Source organism: Dendropsophus ebraccatus, chromosome 1 (genome assembly GCF_027789765.1).
Source record: "Dendropsophus ebraccatus isolate aDenEbr1 chromosome 1, aDenEbr1.pat, whole genome shotgun sequence".
Taxonomy (NCBI): domain Eukaryota; kingdom Metazoa; phylum Chordata; class Amphibia; order Anura; family Hylidae; genus Dendropsophus; species Dendropsophus ebraccatus.
In genome coordinates, this window is record NC_091454.1 from 171205649 (window position 1) to 171231836 (window position 26188).

Here is a 26188-nt window from a genome sequence, read left to right on the forward strand (position 1 = left end):
GTATGCCCCCTTATAGATGCCCCCCATGTATCCCCCTCATAGATGCCCCCAGTCTGTGCAAAAAAAACAACTCACCTGACAACTCGCTCCCCTGCCGTGTCTCTCTCCTCCTGTCCTCCGGTCTGGCTAACGGCTGACGTGCGGCTCCCGGCTGTGTCCCGTCCCCGGCAGCACACACCGGTGACCTCAGAGTGCGCTGGGGATGTTACTTCCAGCACAGCGCGCGCTTGTTATAGACGCTTGCTGTGCCAGAAGTACTTCCCTGGCGCACACAAAGATCACTGGTGTGTACTGCCGGGGACGGGACCGGACAGATCCGGGAGCCAGGGAGCTGCGCGTCAGCCGGGGGCCCGTCCCTGCCTCCCTCTTGTGATCGCAAGCAAAACCCTGCTTGCGGTCACAAGTGGATATGGAAGGGGGCAGTGCGGTGGCAAGGGGGGGCCTCGCAGGCCCCCCATTAGCAGCGGCGGTGACCGCGGTCGCTACGCCACTGACAAGCATTCTATCTCTTTCTCTATCAGCTTCCTTCCTTCTGTTCTATAACTGCTCCCATAGTTTATTGTGACAGATTCCCTTATCAAATGAACAGAGCAACTCACCAATCATGGAAAACAGATCGGAAACATATGTTGATCCTTCTTTGTTGTTATTTTCACTAAGATGTGGACGCTTTAAGATCCAAGCGACTGTCAGTCCAAAATATGCCCCAAAGGTGTGAATTGTCATTGATCCACCAGCATCAATGACCTGTGGTGGGATACAGAACATATCAGCGTTACTTGCTGTAAGATGTGATTAGGAAATACAGGGCAACTTGTATCAATTGTATTAGTGTATCAATTGTCAATGGTGAAGAGAAAGTATCCTGTGAACCAATGCTCCTGACCTCCACAAATTATAATATAAACTAAATTACCAATATGATCTACAGCGCTATAGTATCTGGGGGATATGTTGTCTGAAATTGGTATGGCAAAAGAAGAATAAATATAGGTATACTCAGATGGTTATACTAGAAGGCAGCTGATTACCCTAGGTATATAGATCAGCTGTTACTCAGCCTACAATCAAGTGATATATGGCTAGTTGGAAACTCTCGTTGTTCCTACCTGTTTAATGCCGTTACAATGTATAGTTCACACGTGTAGTTTCATGATGCCCGAAATGTAGTCTTGAAAAATTGGAGGAGAATATAGATGTCCTTTTTGATCGGGGTCGGGAGCGAGCCCCGGCCGGTGGCTCCGCTGCTACCTTACACCCGGCGTAGTGGAGTAGATCGGGAGGAATCCACAGTTGAGTGACGTCACTTTGGGCATCATGAAACTACACGTGTGAACTATACATCGTAACGGCATTAAACAGGTAGGAACAACGAGAGTGTCCAACTAGCCATATATCACTTGATTGTAGGCTGAGTAACAGCTGATCTATATACCTAGGGTAATCAGCTGCCTTCTAGTATAACCATCTGAGTATACCTATATTTATTCTTCTTTTGCCATACCAATTTCAGACAACATATCCCCCAGGTACTATAGCGCTGTAGATCATATTGGTAATTTGGTTTGTAATTTTCACTGAGGATACGGAATCCTCAAGATCTATATAGCAGCAAATTAGTTACCTTTCTGCAGTGCAGCGCTGACGAGTGTTTAACTCCACGGAGTATACACTCTTTTGTTTTATTTATAATATAAACTGTATAGTATTGTATAGAATTGAGATTCCCTTTAAATCTATGTAAAGAAAATGTAAAATTTTTACATGTCTGTTTACTGTATGATAGTATGAGGACAGCACCAAAAGGTACCACGCTGGTACTATCCAACCTAAGGCTGGAGCAGGACTTCATTTATGTTTATCTTTCCATACTTTGGGCAAAAACATCTGTGTTTTAATGTAAGTTTAGTTTTTAAAAGTCATCTGTTTCTCCATTTCTTGGCATGTATTTGTTCAAAACAGGTTCATTTAGGGACAATCCATTCTCTAGTAGCTGAACACCATGATTATGTTTAATAACTTTTATTTATTGTGCATGGGTATTATGAAGGTGTGATATAAAGTTTTATTATTGCTAAGGGTAGGTAATAAAGAAAAGAAAATTTTTGTTTGGCAAGGTGTCAGGAATGACTGATAAACAACTCCCAATCCTTACAAAAGTCATTTACATCAGATCCATAGAACTCCAAGAGAAAGATCATCATAACCAGTCTAACAATTGCCACATCCCTCCTCTACCCAAATGACACGCTGTGGTTTAGTGCCATAATTATTTTTAGGGAGTGGGTTATCCTCTAATGACTTATCAGCGACAGCAAGTCACCTGCAGCTAATATCAATGTAATAAAGCTGCTACTATGACTGGTAATGTGTAATACTTCATCGACCCTGTGATGGTGCTACAGAGGAGTTAAAGGGAACCAATCACTTAAAAAACGCATGTAAAGCTATGGGAATGTGCTGTAGCAGCACCCAGCACACTTCCCAAACATGCTTTTATACCCCCCGTCCCTGCAATGTACAAGCCAAAAACGTACTTTATAAACTCGGCGCCCTGTATGTAAATTACCCCCAAGTAGTCCTCTGGGCGGGGAGCTGCGGGCAAGTAGTCACGGTCCCTGGGCGTTCTGCAGTGCTAATCACGCCCCTCTGGGTGTGATTAGCCTGCATAATTGTGGCGGCGTCATCGGAGGCGGTCTGTCTCTAACGTTAGCACGCCTACGTTCTTGCTGTGCCGCTCATGCGCAGTACAGCGGGTCCGGTCTGCGCCGTACTGCGCACGTGCAGAAAGCCTCAAACTCATTGCTGGAGATCCGGCAATGAGTTCGAGCCTATTTTGCAACTGCGCAGTACGGCGCAGACCGGACCCGCTGTACTGCGCATGAGCGGCACAGCAAGAACGTAGGCGTGCTGACGTTAGAGACAGCGCGCCTCCGATGACGCCACCACAATTATGCAGGCTAATCACGCCCAGAGGGGCGTGATTAGCACTGCAGAACGCCCAGGGACCGTGACTACTTGCCCGCAGCTCCCCAGAGGATTACTTGGGGGTAATTTACATACAGAGCGCCGAGTTTATAAAGTACGTTTTTGGCTTGTACATTGCAGGGACGGGGGGTATAAAAGCATATTTGGGAAGTGTGCTGCGTGCTGCTACAGCACATTCCCATAGCTTTACATGCGTTTTTTAAGTGATTGGTTCCCTTTAAACACCTACTTTCAGGGCCCCCCACAGATTAACTGACTCACCACAAAAGAAAAAAAAATTATAGTTTTTAATTAGTATAAATTAAAACAATATTTTCCCATCTCCAATTATTGCTTACATACTGGTTAGACAACACCCTAGTGTTCTATAGATTGCCTCTCAGAATGTCCACCAAATATTGTCCGGTGAGGTGGTCACACATGCTTAGTAGCTCAGTCCCACTAGCAGGATCTTCTTGTAGACAGGTAACAATGTAATCACTACTATAGTACATGACAGCCAATAAGAATCAATAGAGCACTAGGGGGCACTATGCCACCAAAATATCTAAATTAGTGTTTATTCGACATCAGAAAAGCCATATAAATCTAGGACATCAGAATGTAGGAACCATAGCTGAAAAGTAAACTATTTGGTGACATCTCCAACGTTGTCGGTTTTTAACAGTAACTAACAGAATTGTAAAATAAAGGCCCTATTGCACAAAGTGATTATCAGCCGTATTTGGCCGATTAATGGCCAATAAACGCTTGGTGTAACAGCTCCTGTTAATAGGCAACAATCAGCAAGGCGTCAGCTGATCGTTGTCTTTCAACATTTTCAGAAAAACTACAATGATAACAACAGTCTGCTGGCTGTCACCCTGTGCAATAGGAGCGGCAGCAGACTGCCCGCCGCCATCTCCTATGGGTTCCCCGGAGGATCTAAAGACTGTCCGGGGAGTCCCTCCCTCAATTCACCGTATCACTGTGAACTAGTTGGATTCAAATACACAGATAAAGGCCATTAGATGTATATCTTACATGTAGTTTATTTAGAAGAATGAATTCATTCACAGAGAAGAGGGTCACTTGAAAAAGAGTCATCAGCATTACTTGCACAGGGCTGACCTTGCCCAGAACACCTCCAAATGCAATGCATACAGAGCCCACACAGAAGTCGGCATTGATTAAGCTGAAAAAGAGAACATCAAGTTATTTCTAATTTATTAACAGTCATCTGGATCACATTCTTATTTAGAAGTTGATTTTTTTTATTTAAAAATTTCTTTTGAATTTATAACAGAAACATAAGATAGTGGTGGTAGTATAAGGATATATTCATACATCACGTACAATATTTTTGTCATGTTTTAGGACAACCTTCATTTGAGGTGAAAAGACTTTATGGCTCACAGAATAGAAAATTAAGGGCAAAACACGGTCATAATTGGATAAATACGGCCTCAAATAATGATCATGATTATTTTGTCCTTAATTTTACGTTGTGTAAACATGGCTGTATTTTGTTAATTATGGCCGTAAATAATGATCATGTTCTTTATTTACAGCCATTATTTACTGAACAGAAGTAACTATTAAGTCAGCGACTGCCTTATCCCCATCACTAATCACTCCTCCTTGTCACCACAGGCAGGATTACAATAAAAGGTGACACCAGTATAAAAATTCAAAAAGATTAGGCCATTCCCAGTTGGTGATGATCAGCGCTCAACCTCTCCCCTCCCAGCGTGATGACCTGTGCACAGATTACAGAGCATGCCTAGAAAACGCTCACATGGAAGTCAATAAGCCTTTAGTCTATTGTTCCTATATTTATGGGGCTTGCTGTAAAGCAGCTCAGGCAAGCTGACACCTCCTGTTAGAGAAAACCTTTCAGCAGTCTTCTCCTTCTCATCATGGGTCAACAATGAATGACACCAGTGACACCAATGTGACACCTGTGTATAGATAAGGTCATTAGGCCATTAACAATAGGTGATGGTCACCTCCTTCCCTCCCTTTATAATGACTTCCATACAGGTCACATAGCATGCCTAGAAAACTCTCCCATAAAAGTCAGTGAGGTTGCCTTTAGTCTACTGTGCTTACACTTGTGAAGGGATGCCCACATAATAATGCACTAAAAATAATAAACAAAAAATAAAAAGATAATGAATAAAGAACATGTTTCAGTATTTAGTTTCAATCAGCAAAAATAAATCTAGTTGACAATTTTGCTCTAAAGGACCCTTTTAAAGATAGAAAGTGCTCGAGAAAGAAACATTGTAAGCTATGTGCTATGTATATCCAGGGATCTGAATCACACCATAGCTGTGATCCTCTATTACCTGAATTACCCATACAGTATATTAATTTCAGTATGAGGCTGAGTTCAAGCTGCGTTTTTGCAATACGTTTTTTTCATCCATTTAATGCAAATAAAAACGGATGAAAAAAGGATGCCTTTCTGTGCATCCTTTTTATTCTGATTTTCCATTGACGGTTATCATAAAAATAAAAAAAAAGGATAAAAAAAATCAGTTTTTTTTAGCATACACAAACACATGGTCGACCACATTTTTGTGTACACCAAAAAAGGGAGGCTTTTGATCAGTTTTTTTTTATCCCTTTTTTTAATGGATGCACACAAATGCACACATTTTTTTCATGCATTTCCTTCCGTTTTGAAAAATATGGATTGCAAAAACACAGTGACGCCAGCCTAATATAAAACAACGTAATGGTTATCTCAACCATCTAATGTATACTCAAAGCTACTTTACCTATATAGTAAATAGGCCCTTCCTAGGGTGGAAGCATTTACTTTCCTACATACTAATACATAATTATATTAGACTTAGCATAGTGATCGTTGTATTCATTGCACCTGAGAGCTAACTGTAAATAAAAAAAAAGGAGACACCTAAAAATTCTCCCTCCAGGTATATTGTATAAGTGATGAATAAGCATATGCTGATCCCCACAATCATAAATTTCGTCACTTGTTTTATATAATGTCTATTAATCTTTACCGGGTTCACACAGGTTGAAAAATCTTTAGTGCAATAACAAAGCTGTTGATCGAAGCTAGTAATAAGTGAAAATGACCTGGGAAAAAAAAGTGACCAATCAGGATATTACTAATGACCTAGGGTCAGCAGACATATACATGGGTATGTTCTAGCATACACGTCAACTGTCAAAGGTCTAAGTTTTCACAGGCCCTTGGGAAATTACTGTCATAGAAAATCATTGGAAGGGTCGAAAAATCTTGTGGGACAAAGTGGAGCTCTGGCTTTTTTTCAAATTTCAGCTTTGTAGAGAAGTATCAGACACTGTGGGAGAATTACTTGTTTTTTACCTGGCACATGCAGCAACCATTATATCGAATATCAAAAAGGATACAGGAGTGACAAACATAGGACAACCCGAGAGATTACAGAGAGTACAGGGACTTCATTATAACTTAATAGCACGGTGCCATTTACTGTCCTTTTAACTGCAGCTGTTACTATACTCCAACAGGTGTTTGGTAAATGCATACATAAATGTTGAAGAGTTAGGTCAGTGTTTTCCAAGTTGACTTGGTGAGAATGGTCAAAGAGAAAATGTTAGAAACAACATTATTATGCAAAGACATTCTATAGAAGCATGCCATAATGCTGGATAACCGTGTTATAGAATAGCTGTGGAATGATGTACAATCATAATGGATTACAATACTAAACTGGTGGCCTTGCATACTTTCTATATGAAATGCTATAGCTGTTGGAAGAGAGTAATGGTAAAATCAATGTAACTACTGTAAGTGGTTTCTGAGTGCTGTCTCGCCCTATATGATTGCGATGCCCTGGCCCCTAGGGACCACTCCGCAGTGTAGATGGTGCTAACAGGCAGGAACCAGGACAGCTGTAGGGCATAGGGTTGTCACAGTGAAGGCACAAGGGTGATACAGCTGGAAACTGGGCTCCTGACCATGCGGGGATAATGGGCATGCGATTCCTCGTTGTCCTTAGTCAGGGCACCAATTATCACACCAATGCCAAGGTTCAGAAACAATGGTAGTTGTATGATTATTGTAACGGTGGTAACTAGTAGCAACAGTCTCTCCGGATGCAACCGGGTATAAGGCAGACTTGAATAAAGCAAAGTAATGGGTGATGCTGCAATAGGCTGTGCTGATAGCGTGCTGAATGATGGGAGTAGTAGTGATACTGAGGATAAGATGCTGGGCGGAATGGAACTGAGATGAATACTTGCTGTTGATGATTAGAGAAGGTGATGATGAGAGGAATGACTGAAGAACGGCACCCAGATCTGGAGAATAGATGAGAATCTTGAGGACTGGAGAAAAGCACACAGCCAGGAACACTTCTGGTGGAACTGGAGAAGCAGAGCACACGTATCTCTCTCCTGACAGGGGAGAGAGAACACACACTTGTCCCCCTGAAGGTGGAAGACAAGACTAAGCCTGAACAGGAAGTCACATGGTATTCCCCAGCCAAAGCTCGATGGCCATTGGAGTTACCATGGAAGTAGGGGCACAGTCACGGGACATCCAGCCATTGCATCATCACACCATTAGGCATATACAGTGAAATATACATGAGAAGTACCATACTTGAACACTGGGGGGCGACATAATACCATTAGGCACTGATAACTGAATATGCATACAATAAATGAATGGAAAAGCAGACCTGAACACTGAGAGGGGTGACACAATACACCCAAGTGTGCAACTTAATATAATCGAGTACTGTTACAGGGAAGTCATGTATTTAAGTTATTTTTAGCCAAATAGTAAAAACTGTGACCCCTACCCTTAAGCCCTTATTACACAAGACGACGTTGCCACCACTATTCCGTGTACCGGAAGCGAGCGAGTAAGAGCCGGGGGGGGGGGCACGGGGAGGCTGCCCGAGTGATTGCTGGATCGTCCGGGCAGCCCGTAGAAGGTAGCAGCAGTCTGTTGTCTTCTATTACACAAGACGCTTATTAGCCGTAACGGACAATATCTGGGGAATACGGCCAATAATTCCTTTGTGTAATAGGGCTTTTATTCTTTACCCTTATGTAACTATTACTGCCAAAACATCATGTGTCAGGACTAGTCGCCAAGAGAGACAAAATGGCGGGCACAGACAATGCATCCTAAGCTCAGCCCCGCCCACTGACCCTACCTACTTGCCCCCCTAGGCTAAACCCTAGGGCAGCAACTGGGCGGCGGTCCCTGTACTGGCTTGGTGGGACACAAAGACAAGACAGACAGACAAAACACAATAAAGAATAGTCGACAGTCCGGGTCACAACAATCGGGCAACACGGTACAGAATCACAATCCAAGAAGCAAGGTCAATAAACAGGCAATATGGACAGAGCAAGAGAAACAGAACCAGGCAGAGACAAGCTCAATATCCGGCAGTGAGAGGCAGGCTGGCAGACACTATATAGGAGACCAGAGGTCCAGTGCAGGAGCTGATTCGACCAAACCCCTAATCTCCTCAGAACACCTGGGGCAAGAGCAACCTGACTGGCAGGGAGAACAGTCTGTCAGACTAGCTAACCAGCATCAGAGTTAACTCCGGAGTGGCCAGGAGTATCTCAGGCAAAGCGGGCGTGGCTGAACAAACATAGAAGGAAATAGAGCAGTGTTCAGACAAGGTTCAGGACACTGCACAAACATAAACACTGAATATCAGCGCCATCTCAGGCGCGCAGCACGAGACAAGGGGCGCACGGAGTTCGGCACAGGCACATTCATGACATCATGTGTGTGTAAGTGTTCCTGTCAGTGCAGTGAGATAGCTGTGCCAGTGTCAGGTGGGCCTGCAGGCCCCATCACCATACTATGGCTGACTGTCGCTCTGAAGCTGCCTGATACAGTAGAGTTGGGTACTTCTCTTACCTTCTGCTCCAGACTCTTTCATCTGCATCCTCTGAGACTCCAGAGAGAGTGCAGGAGATAGGGGGAGGGGCAGAGAGTACACACAGGTTGTCAGGTAGCAGAGGTAGATATCACATCCCAGAAGGCTATAGAACCTTAAATGGGGTTGTGCCATGAAGCAAAGTTAGTAGAATCAGATCTGTACTACATCTTTATATGTAAAAGAGTACAAATGTGCGGTCTTGTTTTTCACTCCCGTGAATCTAATCTCTCCTTGGTTTACTCCCTGTGACCCTGCTGTGGCCATGCACACACTTTCCCACAATCCTCCTGCCTTGCAGGTTTAGTGGAGACCAACTGCCAGTTCTTCCTGGAGATTGCGGTTGAACTGAGCATGCCTGGCCCATCTAAGCTTCCTATTAGGTGGGCCAATGACAGCCTGATCAATAAAGTAAACAAGCATTGATCTGCTGATGTACCAAAGTGACTCAGCACAGCAATCAGAGTCTCGGTCAATACTATAGGGGAGACTTGTCAAAAAGAGCAAATAAAGCCCTGGCCCCATTTACCCCACTGGATCTACTATGAGGTGCACGCTTCTTAGTAAATCCGGCGGGACCTATACCTGTCACATGATGGGCCCATCAGGCAACATTGCTTACTCCACGGAAAGGGTGCAAAATTTTGCCCAAGGCACTTGGTTTGCCCAAAGGTCTGTGCCTCCGGTGTATGCCAGGGGTGCATTTGATAAATCCCACTTTGTGCTGCCTTCAGGTAGGAATGAATACACCTGGTAAGAGGTTCCCTTTAAGGGACCTACAGTAGTGATGCAGCTGAAAGTTACAGGCGGACTTGGCTGGCAGTTGTGAATAGAAGTTGCATTGTGTGCCCCAAATTAAACTCTTGCAGCAGAACCCATGAGTCACTAGCTATATCCTTATCTACACTACTACATAATGAACACCAGTTTTAGCAAGTGTGCTGTAGGCAATATACTAAAATAGCAGTATAATTGCCTCCTTCTCAGTTACAGGGCTGCTCACCTTGTTTTATATTTCCATGTATATTAACAGGTTTTCTTTGTATACAAAATGTTTAATACTGTACATATCAAAAAAGTAGAAGCTAGAAACAACAAGGTTGCCAACATGCAATGATATGCATGGGGTCTTCAACCAGGAACTCTTTCTGCCACGACTTTTGTCCCTGTATAGGCATGTTGTACCTATCATCTTCTTAACCATGATTTTTTAGGTGTTCTCTATTTCAGATCACTAGCACCATTTTTTTTTCATGTCAATATTTTAAGCAGTGAACAGCAACAACGGCCGTACTTTATCCACCTGTGAACACTGCCCTATCTGCTATGGGATCCCTGCCGGGGGGTATACACATCGTATACGCTCTGGCTGGGATCCCATGCGGACCAGCAAATAACTGACATGTCAGTTTTCTGCGACCGCAATTCAGTGAATTGCGACCGCAGAAAGCTCTGTCAGTTCACACAATGAAGCGAGCGGCTCTGGCCGCTTGCTTCATTGTGTGCTGTGGAGTGTTCTGATGCGGGCAGAACACTATGGCCATAAAGAGCATCCAGCCGGTACTGCAGTACGGGCCGGGATGATCTGTGCAGAGACCAGCCATTCCGTGACCCGGCCGGTGTCACGGAACAGCCGGTCTCTTACAGACTGTGAACATAGCCTTATACTGTAAAAATCACATCATTTATATGTTTCACAACCTTAGAACTTTACTTGTAAGAATTGTGTTGAGGGTTAATATGTCATTTAAATGAATTTGAACTAATCATGGCATGAATTTATTTACTTTAGAAGTTCCTAGCGAGGATGCCTTATTTTGGGTCCTCTATGTGTAATTTTATATCCCGTTCTGGGCTTTTTAATAGTTTTAACCAAACGTAGTGTGTTTATTGTGTCAAATAAAGGTATTGATTTATTATATTTAGTCCATATATTCATTTGTGTACACTTAGGGTCCTATTACACGGGCCATTGAAGGCCCAATCAATACTGTAAACTGGGCCTATTACTATGCCTATTAGGCTGGGTTCACACTGCGTTTTTGCAATCCGTTTTTTTCATCCTTTTTTTGCAAAAAACGGATGAAAAACGGATGCATTTGTGTGCATCCGTTTTGATCCGTTTTTCCATTGACTTCCATTATAAAAAAAAGGGATCAAAACAGATCCGTTTTTTTTACGGACACAAAAACGTTGCTGACACTATTTTTTTGTCCGTTAAAAAAAAACGGATCAGTTAAACGTGGGAGAAGACTGGGAGCGTGGACAGGTAAAGCTTAACTGTTTGGGCAATCGTCAGCTGCGCATCGCTTTAATATGTAGGGATATGTGGTCTGTGACTGATGAATTAGGTCTTGGTCTAAAGAAATGATCAGCCGATGATCATTTCATTAGCTGATCGTTGTCTCTATTCTACAAAGCGATAATCAGCCCATTCATGTAATAGGGCCCTTAGAATGCATTCCCTTAGTTTTTTCTTTCTGTCATGAATTGTCTGTTTTTGAAGTAGCCTTGCAGCACCAGGTCTGTGGTAGACTAAAGCTCCCTACTGTTTTCGATCTCAAACAATATGGGGTAGAGTTATCAAAATGTCTTATAGTAAAAGTGACAGCAGCCAATCACAGCTCAACTTTCATTTTACCAGAGCAATATGAAAAATAAAAGATAATCTGTGATTGGCTGTTATGGGCAACAAAGAAAATCTTACTATAAGACAGGGAAATAACTTCCCAATATGAATAAAGAATGATTTAAATCTAGACTTTATACGTGGTAAGGATAGGGGATTCACAGTATTATGCATTCCTAACTGAAAAGTAGTTAAAAAAAAAACTTCTGCAGGGAACAGAGTGAATATAGGTCAACAGATAAACAGTGCTGCTGGAATGTTTGTGAATCAGAATTTTCTGTATTTCTGTATAAGTTCGCCTTGAAACTACATCAAATTTTTGTTCAATTTGTGCTTCCACATTCGCAAAGAAAACACCTATTGTCAAAAAGCCATCCTTCGACCCATCGTCCTAGTCCAGCTACCAGCCCATCTCACTTCTCCCCTTTGCTTCAAAACTCTTTCAAGGTCAACCTTAAACTCCACCCCACCATTTCATCCTTTTTGACACCTACAATCTGGCTTTTGCAATCACCAATCCACAGAAACTACTCCATCCTTTTTTTGGGGAAAGGATACACATATTACCTTTCATTTAGCAGTCTGACTGCAACCTGCTGAAAAATACAGCTTTAGGCTACGTTCACACTACGTAAGTTTCCGTCCATAGCGCGCTCCGTGAATAAGCGGCCGGAGATTTACGTAGTTTGCGTACAATGGAAAGTATACGATCTATGGCCGCACAGTTCACACTACGTAAAAACTTACGCCCGGATCATATGCGGCGCCGTAAAAAATGAACCAGACCATTGTTTCGGGACGGAAATGCTGTAACTTACGTCCGTAGCGTAACATGCGGTCCCGTACGTAGTGGTGATTTCTTCATTTTTAAAGCTTTTTGTGCCGATCCAAAAGGTTCTGTGGGGTGTCCAGGGCTAGGCGAAGCTTTCCAAGTAAAAGACCGCTGTCAGATCGCTACGTACGCAGCTCGGGAAGCATACGTAGCTTACGGGCGTAAGTTCGCGGACCGTACGTAGCCGGCCGCAACTTGCGTAAATTCCGGCCGGAGTTTTAAACGTATATGTCCAGCCGTGAAAAATATGCGGCCGGACATATACGTAGTGTGAACATAGCCTTAGGCTGCGTTCACACTACATATATTTCAGTCAGTATATGTATATTTCAGTCAGTATACTTCAGTCAGTATTGCAACCAAAACCAGGAGTGGATTAAAAACACAGAAAGGCTCTGTTCACACAATGTTGAAATTGAGTGGATGGCAGCCATATAAGGGTAAATATTTGCTGTTATTTTAGAACAACGGCTGTTATATTGAAATAATGGCAGTTATTTACTGTTATATGGCGGCCATCCACTCAATTTCAACATTGTGTGAACAGATCCTTTCTGTGTTTTTAATCCACTCCTGGTTTTGGTTGCAATACTGACTGAAATATAATGACTAAAATATACGTAGTGTGAACATAGCCTTATATTGCTGTGAAGTGTCAAAAAGACGTGGCCCTAGCAGTTCATTGCTCTAATCTTCCTCCTAGGCACTTCACTGCAGCATAAAAAATGAAGACTAACATGTGTATCCTTTTCCTAAGAACTATGTCACTGTCAGCACATTAGTACTGAATATCCAGGTGACAGGTTCACTTTAAGATTTTAAACTGATATCCTCTGCAGGGAAAAGTGGGTAAGTAATCCTACAAAAATGTAGAACAATTTCGGATGGATACGAGTCAACTGAAAAGGTAACTGGTTATTTTTTGTAATACAGATGTGACTAGATAATTCAGATATGTTTGAAAGAAAGTTGAAAGAGCGCAGAAATTATTCTTGAACAAAAGGGCACAACAAGGATCATCCTAACTCAGCTTTTACTGTCCTAGCGTTGGAACAAAGAAACGTAAATGTAATCAGATTGTTCTAATACACCTGGTCCTGTATATTCATATATAGATATGAAACTGAAGCTGAAAACATGACTTTATGCCCCAGCGAAAATGACTACGTGTTTCTCTGTGCCTTCAGCATCAGATAGAAATCAACATCATTAGGAGATAAGATTTTAATTTGAATGGAACTGACTTTTGCTTCTGCAGTGGGTGAAGACTTTGTATGACCTCTGTGAGTGAATTCTGGGTTGCTATAAAACTGCATATCTTGATCTGCAATGCTTGTACCTAATATTAATGTCCTAGTAAAAATGACATTCCTCCAGTGCATATGGTAAGTACTATATATGCATGCTAAAAGGCTAGGTTCACACTACGGAATCCACACGGATAAGTTCCGACAGATTCCGTCGCTCGTACCCGTTCGCGGCGACATGCATATCAGCCCGTGACATAAACACCATTCTATGGCCAGGCGGATTCCGCATTCCACCAAAAGAACTGACCTGTTAATTCTTTCGCTGGAACACGGAATTGGCCCGGCCATAGAATGGTGTCAATGGCACGGGCGGATATGCACGCCACCGTAAACGGGTACAAGCGATGGAATCTGCCGGAACTTATCCTTGCGGGTTCCGTAGTGTGGACCCCCCCAAACATAGTAAAATTCATCCTTCTACTATTGTTCATGCTAAGGCTAGGCTCACACTGCGTTTTCAGCATCCGTTTAACGCATCAGTTTTTTGCAAAAAACGCATGAAAAACGGATTGCAAAAAACTGATTCATTTGTGTGCATCCGTTTTTCCATTGACTTCCATTATAAAAATAAACGGATCCGTTTTTTTTGGCGGACCAAAAAAACGTTGCTGACCCTATTTTTCTGGACGTTAAAAAAAACGGATCCGTTAAACAGATGCTGAAAATGAGTGTGAACCTAGCCTAACTAAATTAAACATCTATTTCCGGCTGTTTCCAATGTCCCAAATAAGTATACATTGTCTCAAATGGAGGCAGCTCATCTTAAAAGGCAAGTTTACTTGATCTGTGAGTGAATTTTATTTGTAATATTTAAAGAGGTAATCGGGAGCAAATCAACTGTTATCAGAAAGTAAGATCTCCATTCTTCCAGTACTTATCAGCTGCTGTATATCCTAAAGGAAGTGGTGTTTTTTTCCAGTCTGACAGTGTTCTTCTCTGCTGCCACCTCTGTCCAGGAACTGTCCAGAGCAGGAGAGGTTTTCTATGGGGATTTGCTGCTGCTTTGGACAGTTCCTGTCACAGGTAGAGGTGGCAGCAGAGAGCACCATGTCAGACTGGACAGAATACACCAATTCCTGCAGGACATACAGAAGCTGATAAGTACTGGAAGATGAGATTTTTAAACAGTAATTAAAGTAATTAAGTAATTTACAAATCTGTATAACTTTCAAACACTAGTTGGAAACCTTTTTTTTTCCTCCCGAGCACACCTTTAAGTGACTGTTTTGTGTATAGTGGTAATTCAATTTTTTTTTTTTTTTTTTTTTTTGTGGGTAGTGTGTTGTGGATATGATGAGCAAAGTAGAATGATACCAAGATAATCATTTTTAGATCACTCAGAAGTGTTACCCATCAATCCTTTGGAAGGCAACACATGTGATCCAACTCACAATCAATCCATATGACCTAATCCCAAGTCTAAAAATTAAAAAGCATACTGCTGCTGATACGAATCATGCACTATAAAGCCTGAACATAGGTATACATATTTTACTTATTTTGTTGCATACACATCCAGAAGGTCTTCATTAAAAATCTTTGTTGATTTTCTTTTGCTGCCTGCACATTTTTGTCTTTCACACTGCAGATATATTATGATAGAAATATCCATTACAATAATCTTACGGTTACTCCTATGAGATCATGGCAGAAATAAGTCTGATCCTGGCAGTTTAACTCCACTGACACTGCCGTTAAAGGGGTATTCCATTCAAAAATAACTTATACTGTATGTTGCTGCCCATGGTGAGACTATAAAAAGTTATGTTGGAGTGGAATATCCCTTTAATAGTGACTATGGCATATAAGGTGTTGGACAGAGAGAGGAGGCTAAGCCCATTTACATCACACAATACAATTGTTTGGCACCAATGGGTTACCGTGACATGGAGTTACCATGGAGAACTCCAAGTCTGTCATATGGAGTCTATTAGGTTGACTGTAAGGGATTTATTACATGGTACAGTAAGTGAGTGCCAACATTCTACATCTGCTTACGAAGCCCATGGGATTGTGGATAGCCATAGTGTTAATTTGTTACCCTGTATACTGGTATTGGGGCTTAGGAAGTAAGGCTTATAAATGTGGCCTAGCTTGTGAGGTATAGATAGTAGAACAGACTAGGATAATGTCATAAGTAGTGGGCTGGGCCCAGTAGACAGTGAAAAAGATGGAAAATGGGGTCCCTGTTGGAGGGGTCCATATATAACAGACCCCTAGATCTTATGGGAGTAATTCTAGAGATGATATATATCTTGTAGTGGGCCCTAGTGATGCCCAAACAAGGTAGAAAACTATGTACAGATCAGTGCGCAAGGGTCGATAATAGGAAGTATTAGTCAGGCAGAAGGTGAGGCAATTCAGTGAACTTGTCTGAATTATACCAGTCTGCACTTGTCTTCTTTTATAGGGAAATCATTGTGTGGGGAAAAAGCCTGAACCACATGCTGCAAACTTAAACTAGTAGAAACCAATGTCAAAAAGTCATATATTACAGTGTAAAATGTATAAACAAGGTTACTCTATGAATTCTTGTTAGTTAGTGATTAATCCAGACCACCCCTGCAAACAGATTACAATGTTGTTGTATCACACATCATGCAATGCCAACAATAGTTGAAAACCAGAGTTTTATTGTTGTTTACAGTATTTAGAAAGTGAAATTTGTAGTTAAACAATAAATGACATAGGGTAACCCTTGCATAGCAAGACATGTCTGAAACTTCTAAAAAAAACAACAACTTTGTTATAATGGAATAACACATGGCAGTTTTGTTCCAAACCCAGAAGTGGATCCAGCAGGAAAGAAGTACAAGTTCTCCCTTTATATTTTCAATCTCATTTGGCCTTGCACAAAAACTGCAATGAGCAGAATGGCTCCTGTATTACAGACTATAAGGAAATTAGACATGTGACATTCGGGAAATTTAAGTGATCTGAGCTAGTTTCATTAAACTTAGTCTAGCCAAAGCCAGTATTTTCAAAGCTACCAATCTTGTGGGATCCAAAGAATGCAGAGATTGGGGTGATTAAAGTGATACTGTTACCTCTCTAACTGTTGCTTCATTTTATCGGTTAACAGTGTCACCTCGGTGGGGCTTCATGGCAATTAGGCCGAAACTTCTGCTGCAGTGGGACAGCGCACTGATTGGCTGAGCGGGATGTCAGGATGCTGGGAAACACAGAACAAGCCGGAGCATGGAGCAGGTAATGTATGCACTGGGTTGCGGGGGGGGGGGGGGGTTAAGGGGGCAGTTGACATACTCACAGCTGGAGTTTTGGGGGGGGGGGAAGCGGGGTCACAGCCGGGAGAGCGTGACTAGTGATTGGCTGGCTGCAAAGGATTATGGTTGATTACTTGCACCCACCAATTATTCATACCATGCAAAAACATGGTGGCCCCCATGGTTTTTTTATTGCAAATTTTTGCCAGAATCGCTGCTAATAATATTCCCCAAGAATTGCTTCCCTCATCTCTTTTTAGAACGTTACCCTTGAGTAATGGAAGAAGGTGACCTGGTCTAATGAATCCCAAAATACCAGCAGTTCTGAGGACAATAAGGCATGATGTTGTTGGACAACAATAGCGCTAACAGCAAAGATACCAATTAATATTGTGCAGATGAAGGCAATGATATGTAATGTAGACACATAAGGGGAGATTTATCAAACTGGTGTTAAGTAGAATTGTCTTAGTTGCCCCTAGAAACCAATCAGATTCCACTTTTAATTCCTCACAGATTTTTTGGAAAATGAAAGGTGGAATCTGATTGGTTGCTAGGGGCAACTGAGCCAATTCTACTTTACACCAGTTTGATAAATCTCAGCCATATTGCTTATAATCCAGAACTCTATGTGGATAGAAATTACTGAATGAATAACATTATATTCTGTTCACCTTGTCACGCTGACATGAATCTTTCCACCTTCAAACGTGTGAAGCCATCCCTGCATAAGAATAGCCCATTGTATTCCAAATGCCGCCAGCAAGAAGTTGAACGCGACACTGCTGAAGCCATACAACTTCAGGAAAGTCATAAGGAAACCAAAGCCAACAAAGATCATGACATGGACATCTTGAAAACCTATAAGAAAAAAAAGGAACAGTATTGATTTATTCTTCCAGCACAATGCAGTAACCCTGAAGCAGTTGGCTCAGTCCGGGCCTTGTTTCTGCAGCCCCCTGCTTCCAATGACTGGTCACTCCGTTGTCCCACCTAAGTCAGTGATTGGCTGAGTGAGCAGATCCTGTGTCCTTTTGGAAGCATCAGTGATGGGTGGGGACCAGATGGCGTCACACCAGGAGGTACGAGTGATTGGGATAGATTCGGGGTTTTTTATAATGTACCCCCAGCCATAATAAAAAAAATGTATATTACCAGACATGCCCTTTAATTCATAGAAATGCTTATAATGAAAGGAAATAATTAGAAGGATGCATTATGCCGATTCTGCAAAAGTACTTTCTGGTATCTGGCCTATTGGATGTGAAATAAATAGGTTTTAGTATCAGTTAAAAAAAAAAAAAAAACTTGATTGCATTATTTTAAAGGTATATTATTCCAAACTTATATTTTTCTCTCATTTCAACAGATGCCACCACGTTTAAAAAGATTTGTAGAGTTCCTGTAATTTATCCAGCTAGTGCATGAAAACACAAGCTACACATTCCCTGCAAGGTTAAGCGAAGGTGACAATGGAACTGAATGCTTTCTCACTATAATTTCTGATAATAATCAAGCATATTTGGGTTAAGCACAACATAAGTAGTTAGATATTAAATCATTAAACTCACTTCAATTACACCTATGACCCTGTATACAGAGTAATAGGTCAGTCACAATTAAAAAAGTGGCACAAAAGTTGAATGAATTTAAAAAATAAATAAATCCAAGATTTAAAAAAAAAAAAAAAAAACACAACTGCTCAATGACTGCTATAAATCAGTGAAATACACTGAAATGTTCACATGGGACTCAAATCCTGCAGATTTGTAGCAGATCTTAGGCTTATATTAGGCTATGTTCACACATAGTATTTCCAGCAGTCTTTTGGTCATTATTTTTTCAACCAAATCCAAGAGTGGGTTGAAAACACAAACTGTGCAAATATTTCCATTGTAATTTTGCCACTCCACCCCCATAGACCTTCACAGTACATGGATTCGCTGCAAACTCGCAGCATGAAATCGGCTTCGGATCGGTATGTGTGAAGCTACCCGAAAGGAGATTTATCTAACATGGTGTAAGGTAAAACTGGCTCAGTTGCCCCTAGCAACCAATCAGATTCCACCTTTCCTTTTCCAAAGAGTCTGTGAGGAATAAAACGTTGAATCTGGTTTCTAGGGGCAACTGAGCCAGTTTCACTTTACACCATGTTTGATATATCTCCCCCATTGTCTTTGCCTTGAGGTAGTCCTCATTTTCAGTGGAGAGGTGGCTACGTGTACAGCAGTCAGTGCCTTGATGACTTAGGGTAGCTTCACACATACCTAATCGCAGCGGAATTAAAAGGGGTTGTCCAACAAACAAAAATTTTCTTTAAATCAACTGGTGCCAGACAGTTATATAGATTTGTAATTTACTTCTAAATAAAAATCTCAAGTCTTCCCATACTTATAAACTGTTGTATGTCCTGCAGGAAGTGTTGTTTATTTTCATTCAGAAACAGTGCTCTCTGCTGACATCTCTGGCTGATTGAGGAACTGTCTAGAGTAGTAGCAAATCCCCATAGAAAACCTCTCCTGCTCAGGACAGTTCCTGACTCGACCAGAGATGTCAGGTGCGGATCCACAGCAGATTTGATCTAAATAAATGAACACAGCATCAAATCTGCTGCGGTACTTGTATGTGTGAACGCACCCTTAAAAGGGTTACCCAAATAATATAATGTATAACTAGTGATGAGCGAGAATAGGGACAGAGCTGCTGCTTGTCAGGGAGAGCGTTAGGAAGGAAATTAGTGTTCCAGTAGGCAGGGATACTATAGAAAGAACCCAACAGCCCTTTTAAGGGCTTAAAATCTTTTTTTTATTACTCCAGACTGCTGGCTGGGACTTGCAGTGCAGCTACCGCGATTTTAGCAGCACACTGTGGTGATCGGCTGCTGACAGAAAGGGGACAGATGGTGTTGCATACAGACCCCAAAGAAGCCCTCAGTACTACTAATTTTTTTTGTGGCTGGTGCTGCTGCTGTTGCTGTTGTACATTGTATTGCTGTGATTTGTAGTACAGCTGCATAGAACCTCACTGCTCATTGTCCTGTGTAACAGGTGGCATAGACCATATACCACCACTTACACACAGACTATACGACAGCCTCCAAAAACTAGTGTGACCAGTTTATTTTCTTATTTCTTCATTTCTGACTACAGTCAAATCCAAGCTCACTGCTAATTGCCCTGTGTAAGAGGGTGGCATACACTATATTCCTGCAGTTACCAACAGATTGTATTATACGACAGCCTCCAAAAAACTAGTGTGACCACCAGTATATTTTCTTATTTCTTAGTGCAGCCATATCCAAGTTCACTGCTAATTGCCCTGTGTAAGAGGGTGGCATACATTATATACCTGCACTTACACCCAGACTCTATACGACTACCTCCAAAAGTAGTCTGAGTAATAGCTGTGATCTGTAGTGCAGCTATCTCAGTCTTGACTGTGCAGTGTCCATAAAATGGTGAACCCCAGGGATAAGGGTCGAGGATGAGGACGTGGGCGTGGGGTTCCAATCGATGCAGTGGGCAGAGGCCGTGGTTCAGGGCAGGGTGACACAACAGCACCCGTTGAGGAGGGAGCAGGAGGGAGGGTCTCAGGGTACACCGTTATCGAAACCGCAGCAGTGTGAACAGGTGATCACGTGGATAGCGGATAATGTGTCCAGTGACTTATCTACCACCCAGTCTTCCACGCAGTCCATGGGAAGGGAGTGGACCCCTTGCTCCAGCAGCTCAGCCTCCTTCCCCACAGCCTGGCCCCTATAGGGAAAGGAGGTATTCAGATCCACCACCATGCTCCCAGGAACTCTTTTCTGGACCCTTCCCTGAGTCTGAGCAACCGGAGCAGTCAATCTGTCCCGATGCCCAAACTATGCAGCTCACGCAGTCAGTGGGTAATGAGAGTGGGGACTTGCAAACGGGGTTTGAAGAGGTGTCTGATGATTACGATGAGACCTGGTTGTCAGACAGTGACGTTGTTGTCATGGATGTAACTCAAAGTGGGGAGCAGAGTGAGGAATTGGAGGAAGAGCTGGTGAATGAGGACGAGGTGACTGACCCGAGCTGGGTGGATAAGCCTAGTGAAGACAGTGCTTCTGAGGTGGAGGCAAGTTAAGCCACAGGACCGGTTGGAAGAGGAAGATGGGAGGACAGAGGAAGAAGCAGGCCAAAGCAAGTAGATCAGCAACTGTTTCACAGGGTCAAACTCCCATGGCCAGGCCTAGATGTCCGCAAGTCTGGAGATTCTTTGAAGAAATTGTGGATGACCGACGGACTGTAGTGTGCAACCTGTGCCATGCCAGGATCAGCAGGGGAGCCACCACTACCAGCATGCGAAGGGATATGAGTACTAAACACTCTACTCAGTGGAACCAAGACCGTTCAGTTACTGCAAGTCACAACCACTGCTCCTTCCAATGTAAGGAGCAAACTGCATAGGCAAACTGCTGAGCCTGGAGATGCTGCCCTATCGGCTGGTAGAGACAGAGGCTTTTAGGAACCTCATGGCGGTGGCTGTTCCTCGGTACTCTGTCCCCAGCCGCCACTACTTTTCTACAGAGGGACTACTGGTCACTCTATCCTCACCGCCATTCTGTGTCTGGCATAATTTTTGGGAGGCTCATCTGCTACAGCTTCCACCTGGGTCACTCTGTCATCACCGCCATGCTGTGTCTGGCTTAATTTTTGGGAGGCTCACCTGCTACTGCTTCTACCCTGGTCACTCTGTCATCACCGCCATGCTGTGTCTGGCATAATTTTTGGGAGGCTCACTTGCTACCTCACTTTTAATGGTTCTCTGTGCCCTCACTGCCATACTGCGTCTGGCATGATTTTTGGGAGGCTCACCTGCTACCTCACTTTTAATGGTTCTCTGTGTCCTCACTGCCATACTGTGTCTGGCATAATTTTTGAAAGGCTCACCTGCTAGCGCTTCTACCTGGGTCAGTCTGTAATCACTGCCATGCTGTGTCTGGCATAATTTTGGGAGGCTCACCTGCTACCTCATTTTTAATGGTTCTGTGTGTCCTCACTGCCATGCTGTGTCAGGCTAAGTTTTTGGGTGGTTCATATGCTACCTCTGTTTTAATGGTTCCCTGTGTTCTCACTGCCATGCTGTGTCAGGCTAAATTTTGGGGTGGTTCATATGCTACCTCTGTTTTAATCCTTCACTGTGTGATCACTGCCATACTGTTGCCCATAATTTGGCGTAATGGTGCGATTAGGCAGCCTCAGAGGCATCCATGCCTGCTGCCCCTGATGTTTCCTGTCCATTTCCCTAGTGTTTCCATCATTTTCTGAGGTTGACAGGTTTTCACACAACCTTCCATGTGCAGAGCTTGGGTCCCCTGCAAAAATGTTTGAGTTACCCATTGACTTCAATGGGGTTTGTTACTCAAAACGAGCACCAGAGTTTTGGGAAATATTCTTCTCGAGAACTCGAAACGAGCACCCGAGCATTTTAGTACTCGCTCATCACTATGTATAACCTATCCACAGGTGATAAGTATGTGATGGGTAGTGATCCCCTGCCGACTACACTGTTCCAAGAGTGAATAAAGCAGCATTGCACATGCTTAGCCACAGCTTTTTTCTTTTTCTATGGGACTGCAGAATAAAACCCAGAACAGCGTTCAGATATTTTTGAAAGTCCTAAAGCAAGCGAATGTAAAGTAGCCAAGGATGCATACTGTTGCTGCTCTATACACTTGGGGAGCAAAGGACCCCCTTGTTTTTAAAAATCAAAAATTACATCCATTTTTACCACCTGTAAAAGAAACGTGTAAGGGTTATCTGTCACTGGTTTCCCTAAAGGGAACCTGTCACCCCCCGTGCCGGGGTGAAGGCCGCCCGACCCCCCGCTAGAGCCCCGGATATTTACCCCATCTCGCCACGTCCCACTCCTGGAGACGGTCCCGGGACGGAGATATCCTTGTCGGAAGCCTGACGTGCGCTTCCGACAAGGATATCCTTGTCGGAGGCCTGACGTGGGCTTCCGACAAGGATATCTCCATCCTGGGACTGGCTCTAGGAGCGGGACTTGGCGAGATGGGGTAAGTATTTAGGGCTCTAGCGGGGGGTTGGGCGGCCTTCACCCTGGCACGGAGGGTGACAGGTTCCCTTTAAAGTGTAACTGTCACTTTGCAGAAATCAATAATACAAGCGATTATAAAACCTATTATAAAGTTTCTTACAAAGCAAAAAAGCCTCTTTTGTACTCAAAAAGCTGTTTGCTTTTTGTTGTTGTTGTTGCTGCTGCTGCTGAGGTACTCCTTTAACATTGCTGCCTGGCAGATTATTGGGGTGCGGCTGTGAAAACACAATCTTAAATGTAATGTTATTTGCAGATGGGAAGATGTAGGACTAGTCACTGGGCTAGATTTATGAAAACATATACAAAGAAAAACATACTGCATATCCAGTGCATTCCTATAGTTTAAAGTATTAACCCTCAAACCTGTTTTACAGGTTTGTTTTTATTTTCTGAGGGTCTGTGGTTTGTACGATTTGATTGTATTTGCTTTATGCATTTATTGCCTTTGCTCGTGCTTCTTGTTGAATTGTCAGTCTCTTAAATTATATTTGTCAAGTCCTTTATTTTGGCAGGGAAAAAGCTAGAATTATTAATTTTTTGGGGGAGCTGTCTAGTACTCTTTGTAGGGGGTCCTTAGTATAAGAGATATAGTTGTGTTATGTATATTTGTGTTAACTAATCATTCAACACATATAGTGCTCAAAAGAATTGTTAACTAATCACTTACAATTCTTGTGTGATTTGCGTCATACAACATATTAGCCTGAGGATTGTTTCACATTGACATTGCTCCCTTTGATCACATTGCTTAAGTCTTCGTATTACTTCAGACCTTCATTCCTGTCTGGTTAGTTCTTGTTGAAATACTAAGGTTGGTTTCAACTCCCTCACCTGTTTATATAATACTAGGATGATGATACCCTTGGCACAGCTCCATTCGGACAGGTTGGTGAGCTCTTCATATGCAGATAGGAGGAGGTCAGAACCAGTTTGTGACAAGTACACACTTATTCAAGACAACATTTCCAAGAGATCTAAGAAGTGATTATTAAAATGAACATAACCTTAAAGGGTTATTCCCCCCCAAGAGCTAAAAAAAAAATTAAATTCTCCCCAACCTAGCTGCCCTGAGTATTTTGAGCCATCTCCCGTCTTTCTGGTGCCGGCCAGAAAACTACATCACCCATCATCCAATGCTTATGCTTGATTGGTCCATGATGTAGGAGAGCTGATATCCACAAGATAGTAGAGTTGAGGCAGTTACATAGCAGAGTTGAGTTCTACCTCACTAACTCAACTGTGCTATTTCACTACCTTAACTCTTCTACCTCACTAAGAGTTGAGTTAGTGAGGTAGAAGATTTCAAGCAAGTGGTCAGAGGGTCAATTAGGAGGGGGATGCTGTGTGAGGTGAGCACAGAGGGGGCGGTTCACAGTGGGGGGTGCTGATTGAGCGCTGGGGGTGGGGCCTCAGTCAAGGGGCGGGTTCAAAGTTCGTGGGGTGCCACGGATGAGAGACGGGGAGCGGGGCTGCAGTGTGGGTGAGCACCGGGAGGGGTGACTCGGGTGAGCGCTAACCCAGCCCATTGAAGAGACAGAGGACACGTGATCCTGACACAGACAATGGGGGCCAGGAGCATGAAGTGGTATCGGAGTGGACTGAATTTTCATGACTCTATGCGTTTGGTGGGGGTGAATGCACCTACATGACAGCAAAACTGTGCAGAATCTGTAATAAATTGATATTAGAAAGATGGAAAGCTATGGTTGGGCAACGTATTAATGCAAAAATAATTTTTGGGGGAATACCCCTTTAAAAGCTTTCCTGCAATGAATTAATGTTCACTTTGTTCAGATTACGCATATGTACAATATGTAATCAGGGCCTGCCTTAGGTATGTGCAACCTGTGTGACCCACTGGGTGCATCACCCATCAATCAAAAAGAAGGCGCCATCACCCAGTGAACATTGGAAAGTAGCAGGGCTGCTGCTGGGAGCGGTCCTGGCCCCTTTAATGACATGCTTATAGTTGAATAGGGTGCTCTGATTGAAAGCCCAAGAAACAATGTGCTCCTCACTCTGTCAATCACTCTTGTTATCCAAGGCAGCGTTATAACTGTGGTCACAAGAAGCCATTCTGTATCTTAAGGGGTGGGCTGGGCATGGGTGCATATGTTTTGCCCCTTTGAAAGCTGCACTATTGGTAGACAATGTGCCGCACACAGGCATATCTGCTACAATATGAGGCTGAGGTCGCTAGTCTGGGCGCATGGAGGAACCAAGCTGGTGACAAAAAGAGAAAGGCGCCACCAGGATGGAGCAGGACACTTCAGGGAACAACAGGCTGTCAGCACCGGAGATTGGAGCTTCAGTAGGAGAGAAGGGAGTGATGCGACAGGGGAGTATACATTTGTTTTGTTTTTTTTTTACATAAGGGCTGTTGCACACAGAGGGCCTTTACTATATGGGGATGCTGCACAGAGGGGGCCTTTACTGTATGGGGAAGCTGCATGGGGGGGGGCTTTAATATATGAAGAGGCTGCAAGGTGTAGCTTTTATTAAATGGTTATGCTGCACATGGGGGGCTTTTACTATATGGCTATGCTGCACAGCAGGGAGGCCTATACTATATGTGGACTGCTGGACAGGGGGGCTATACTATGTGGGGACTGCACCAGTGATGTAACATGGGGAAGGGGGAGTGTGGGGGCAGATGCCCTGGACACAAAATTTTGCCCCCTAAGAATGTAAGGTGAGTGGTCATGCATACAATGCACTAATAGTTAACAGATATAAAAAAAAAACATTTTATGTAAGCAATGCATTCTATAGCATCTATCTAAGAATAAACTAAATGAATGGGAGAAATCTTTCATATCCAGTCTCAGTTCAGTCTTATTGCCTTACTTCATTTATCAGTTATGCATTCTGGTATTATAAGGTATGTGCCTGACACCCGCTGAGGATATCCTAAGGCCATCCTTCTTGAATGCATTGTTTTGCTTTGTGACGAATCAATTACTGTCTATGTTGCGTGTATATTATAGGCTTTTGTGACATACTAATCTCAGCTTTCAGTTGATATACTACCCGTTACCAATATAGCATAAAGAAAATGAACTAGCGGCACTCACCCGACTTCTCTTCAGTCTTTATTAGGGTTCTTAGTACAAAATAATCCACTGGGACATCACGCAGGTGAGGGAGGACGCATAGGGGTGCATAAAGCGACGGCCGTTTTGTGCGCAGGCGCACTTCGTCACGGTGTG

The 26188-nt window shown here is 43.0% G+C and overlaps 1 protein-coding gene across 2 annotated transcripts in view; it reads right to left on the minus strand.

The window, feature by feature from the left end:
- The window catches only part of LOC138801642 (ammonium transporter Rh type C-like), a 56887-nt gene that overhangs the window by 16936 nt on the left and 13763 nt on the right, over nt 1-26188 (minus strand). For both annotated transcript variants that reach the window (XM_069984693.1, XM_069984686.1), the window contains exons 2-4: nt 17567-17753; nt 4012-4162; nt 600-747 (exon numbers count right to left, since the gene is read on the minus strand). In XM_069984693.1, the coding sequence (XP_069840794.1) occupies nt 600-747; nt 4012-4162; nt 17567-17753 (486 nt within the window). The remainder of the gene's footprint in view (nt 1-599; nt 748-4011; nt 4163-17566; nt 17754-26188) is intronic.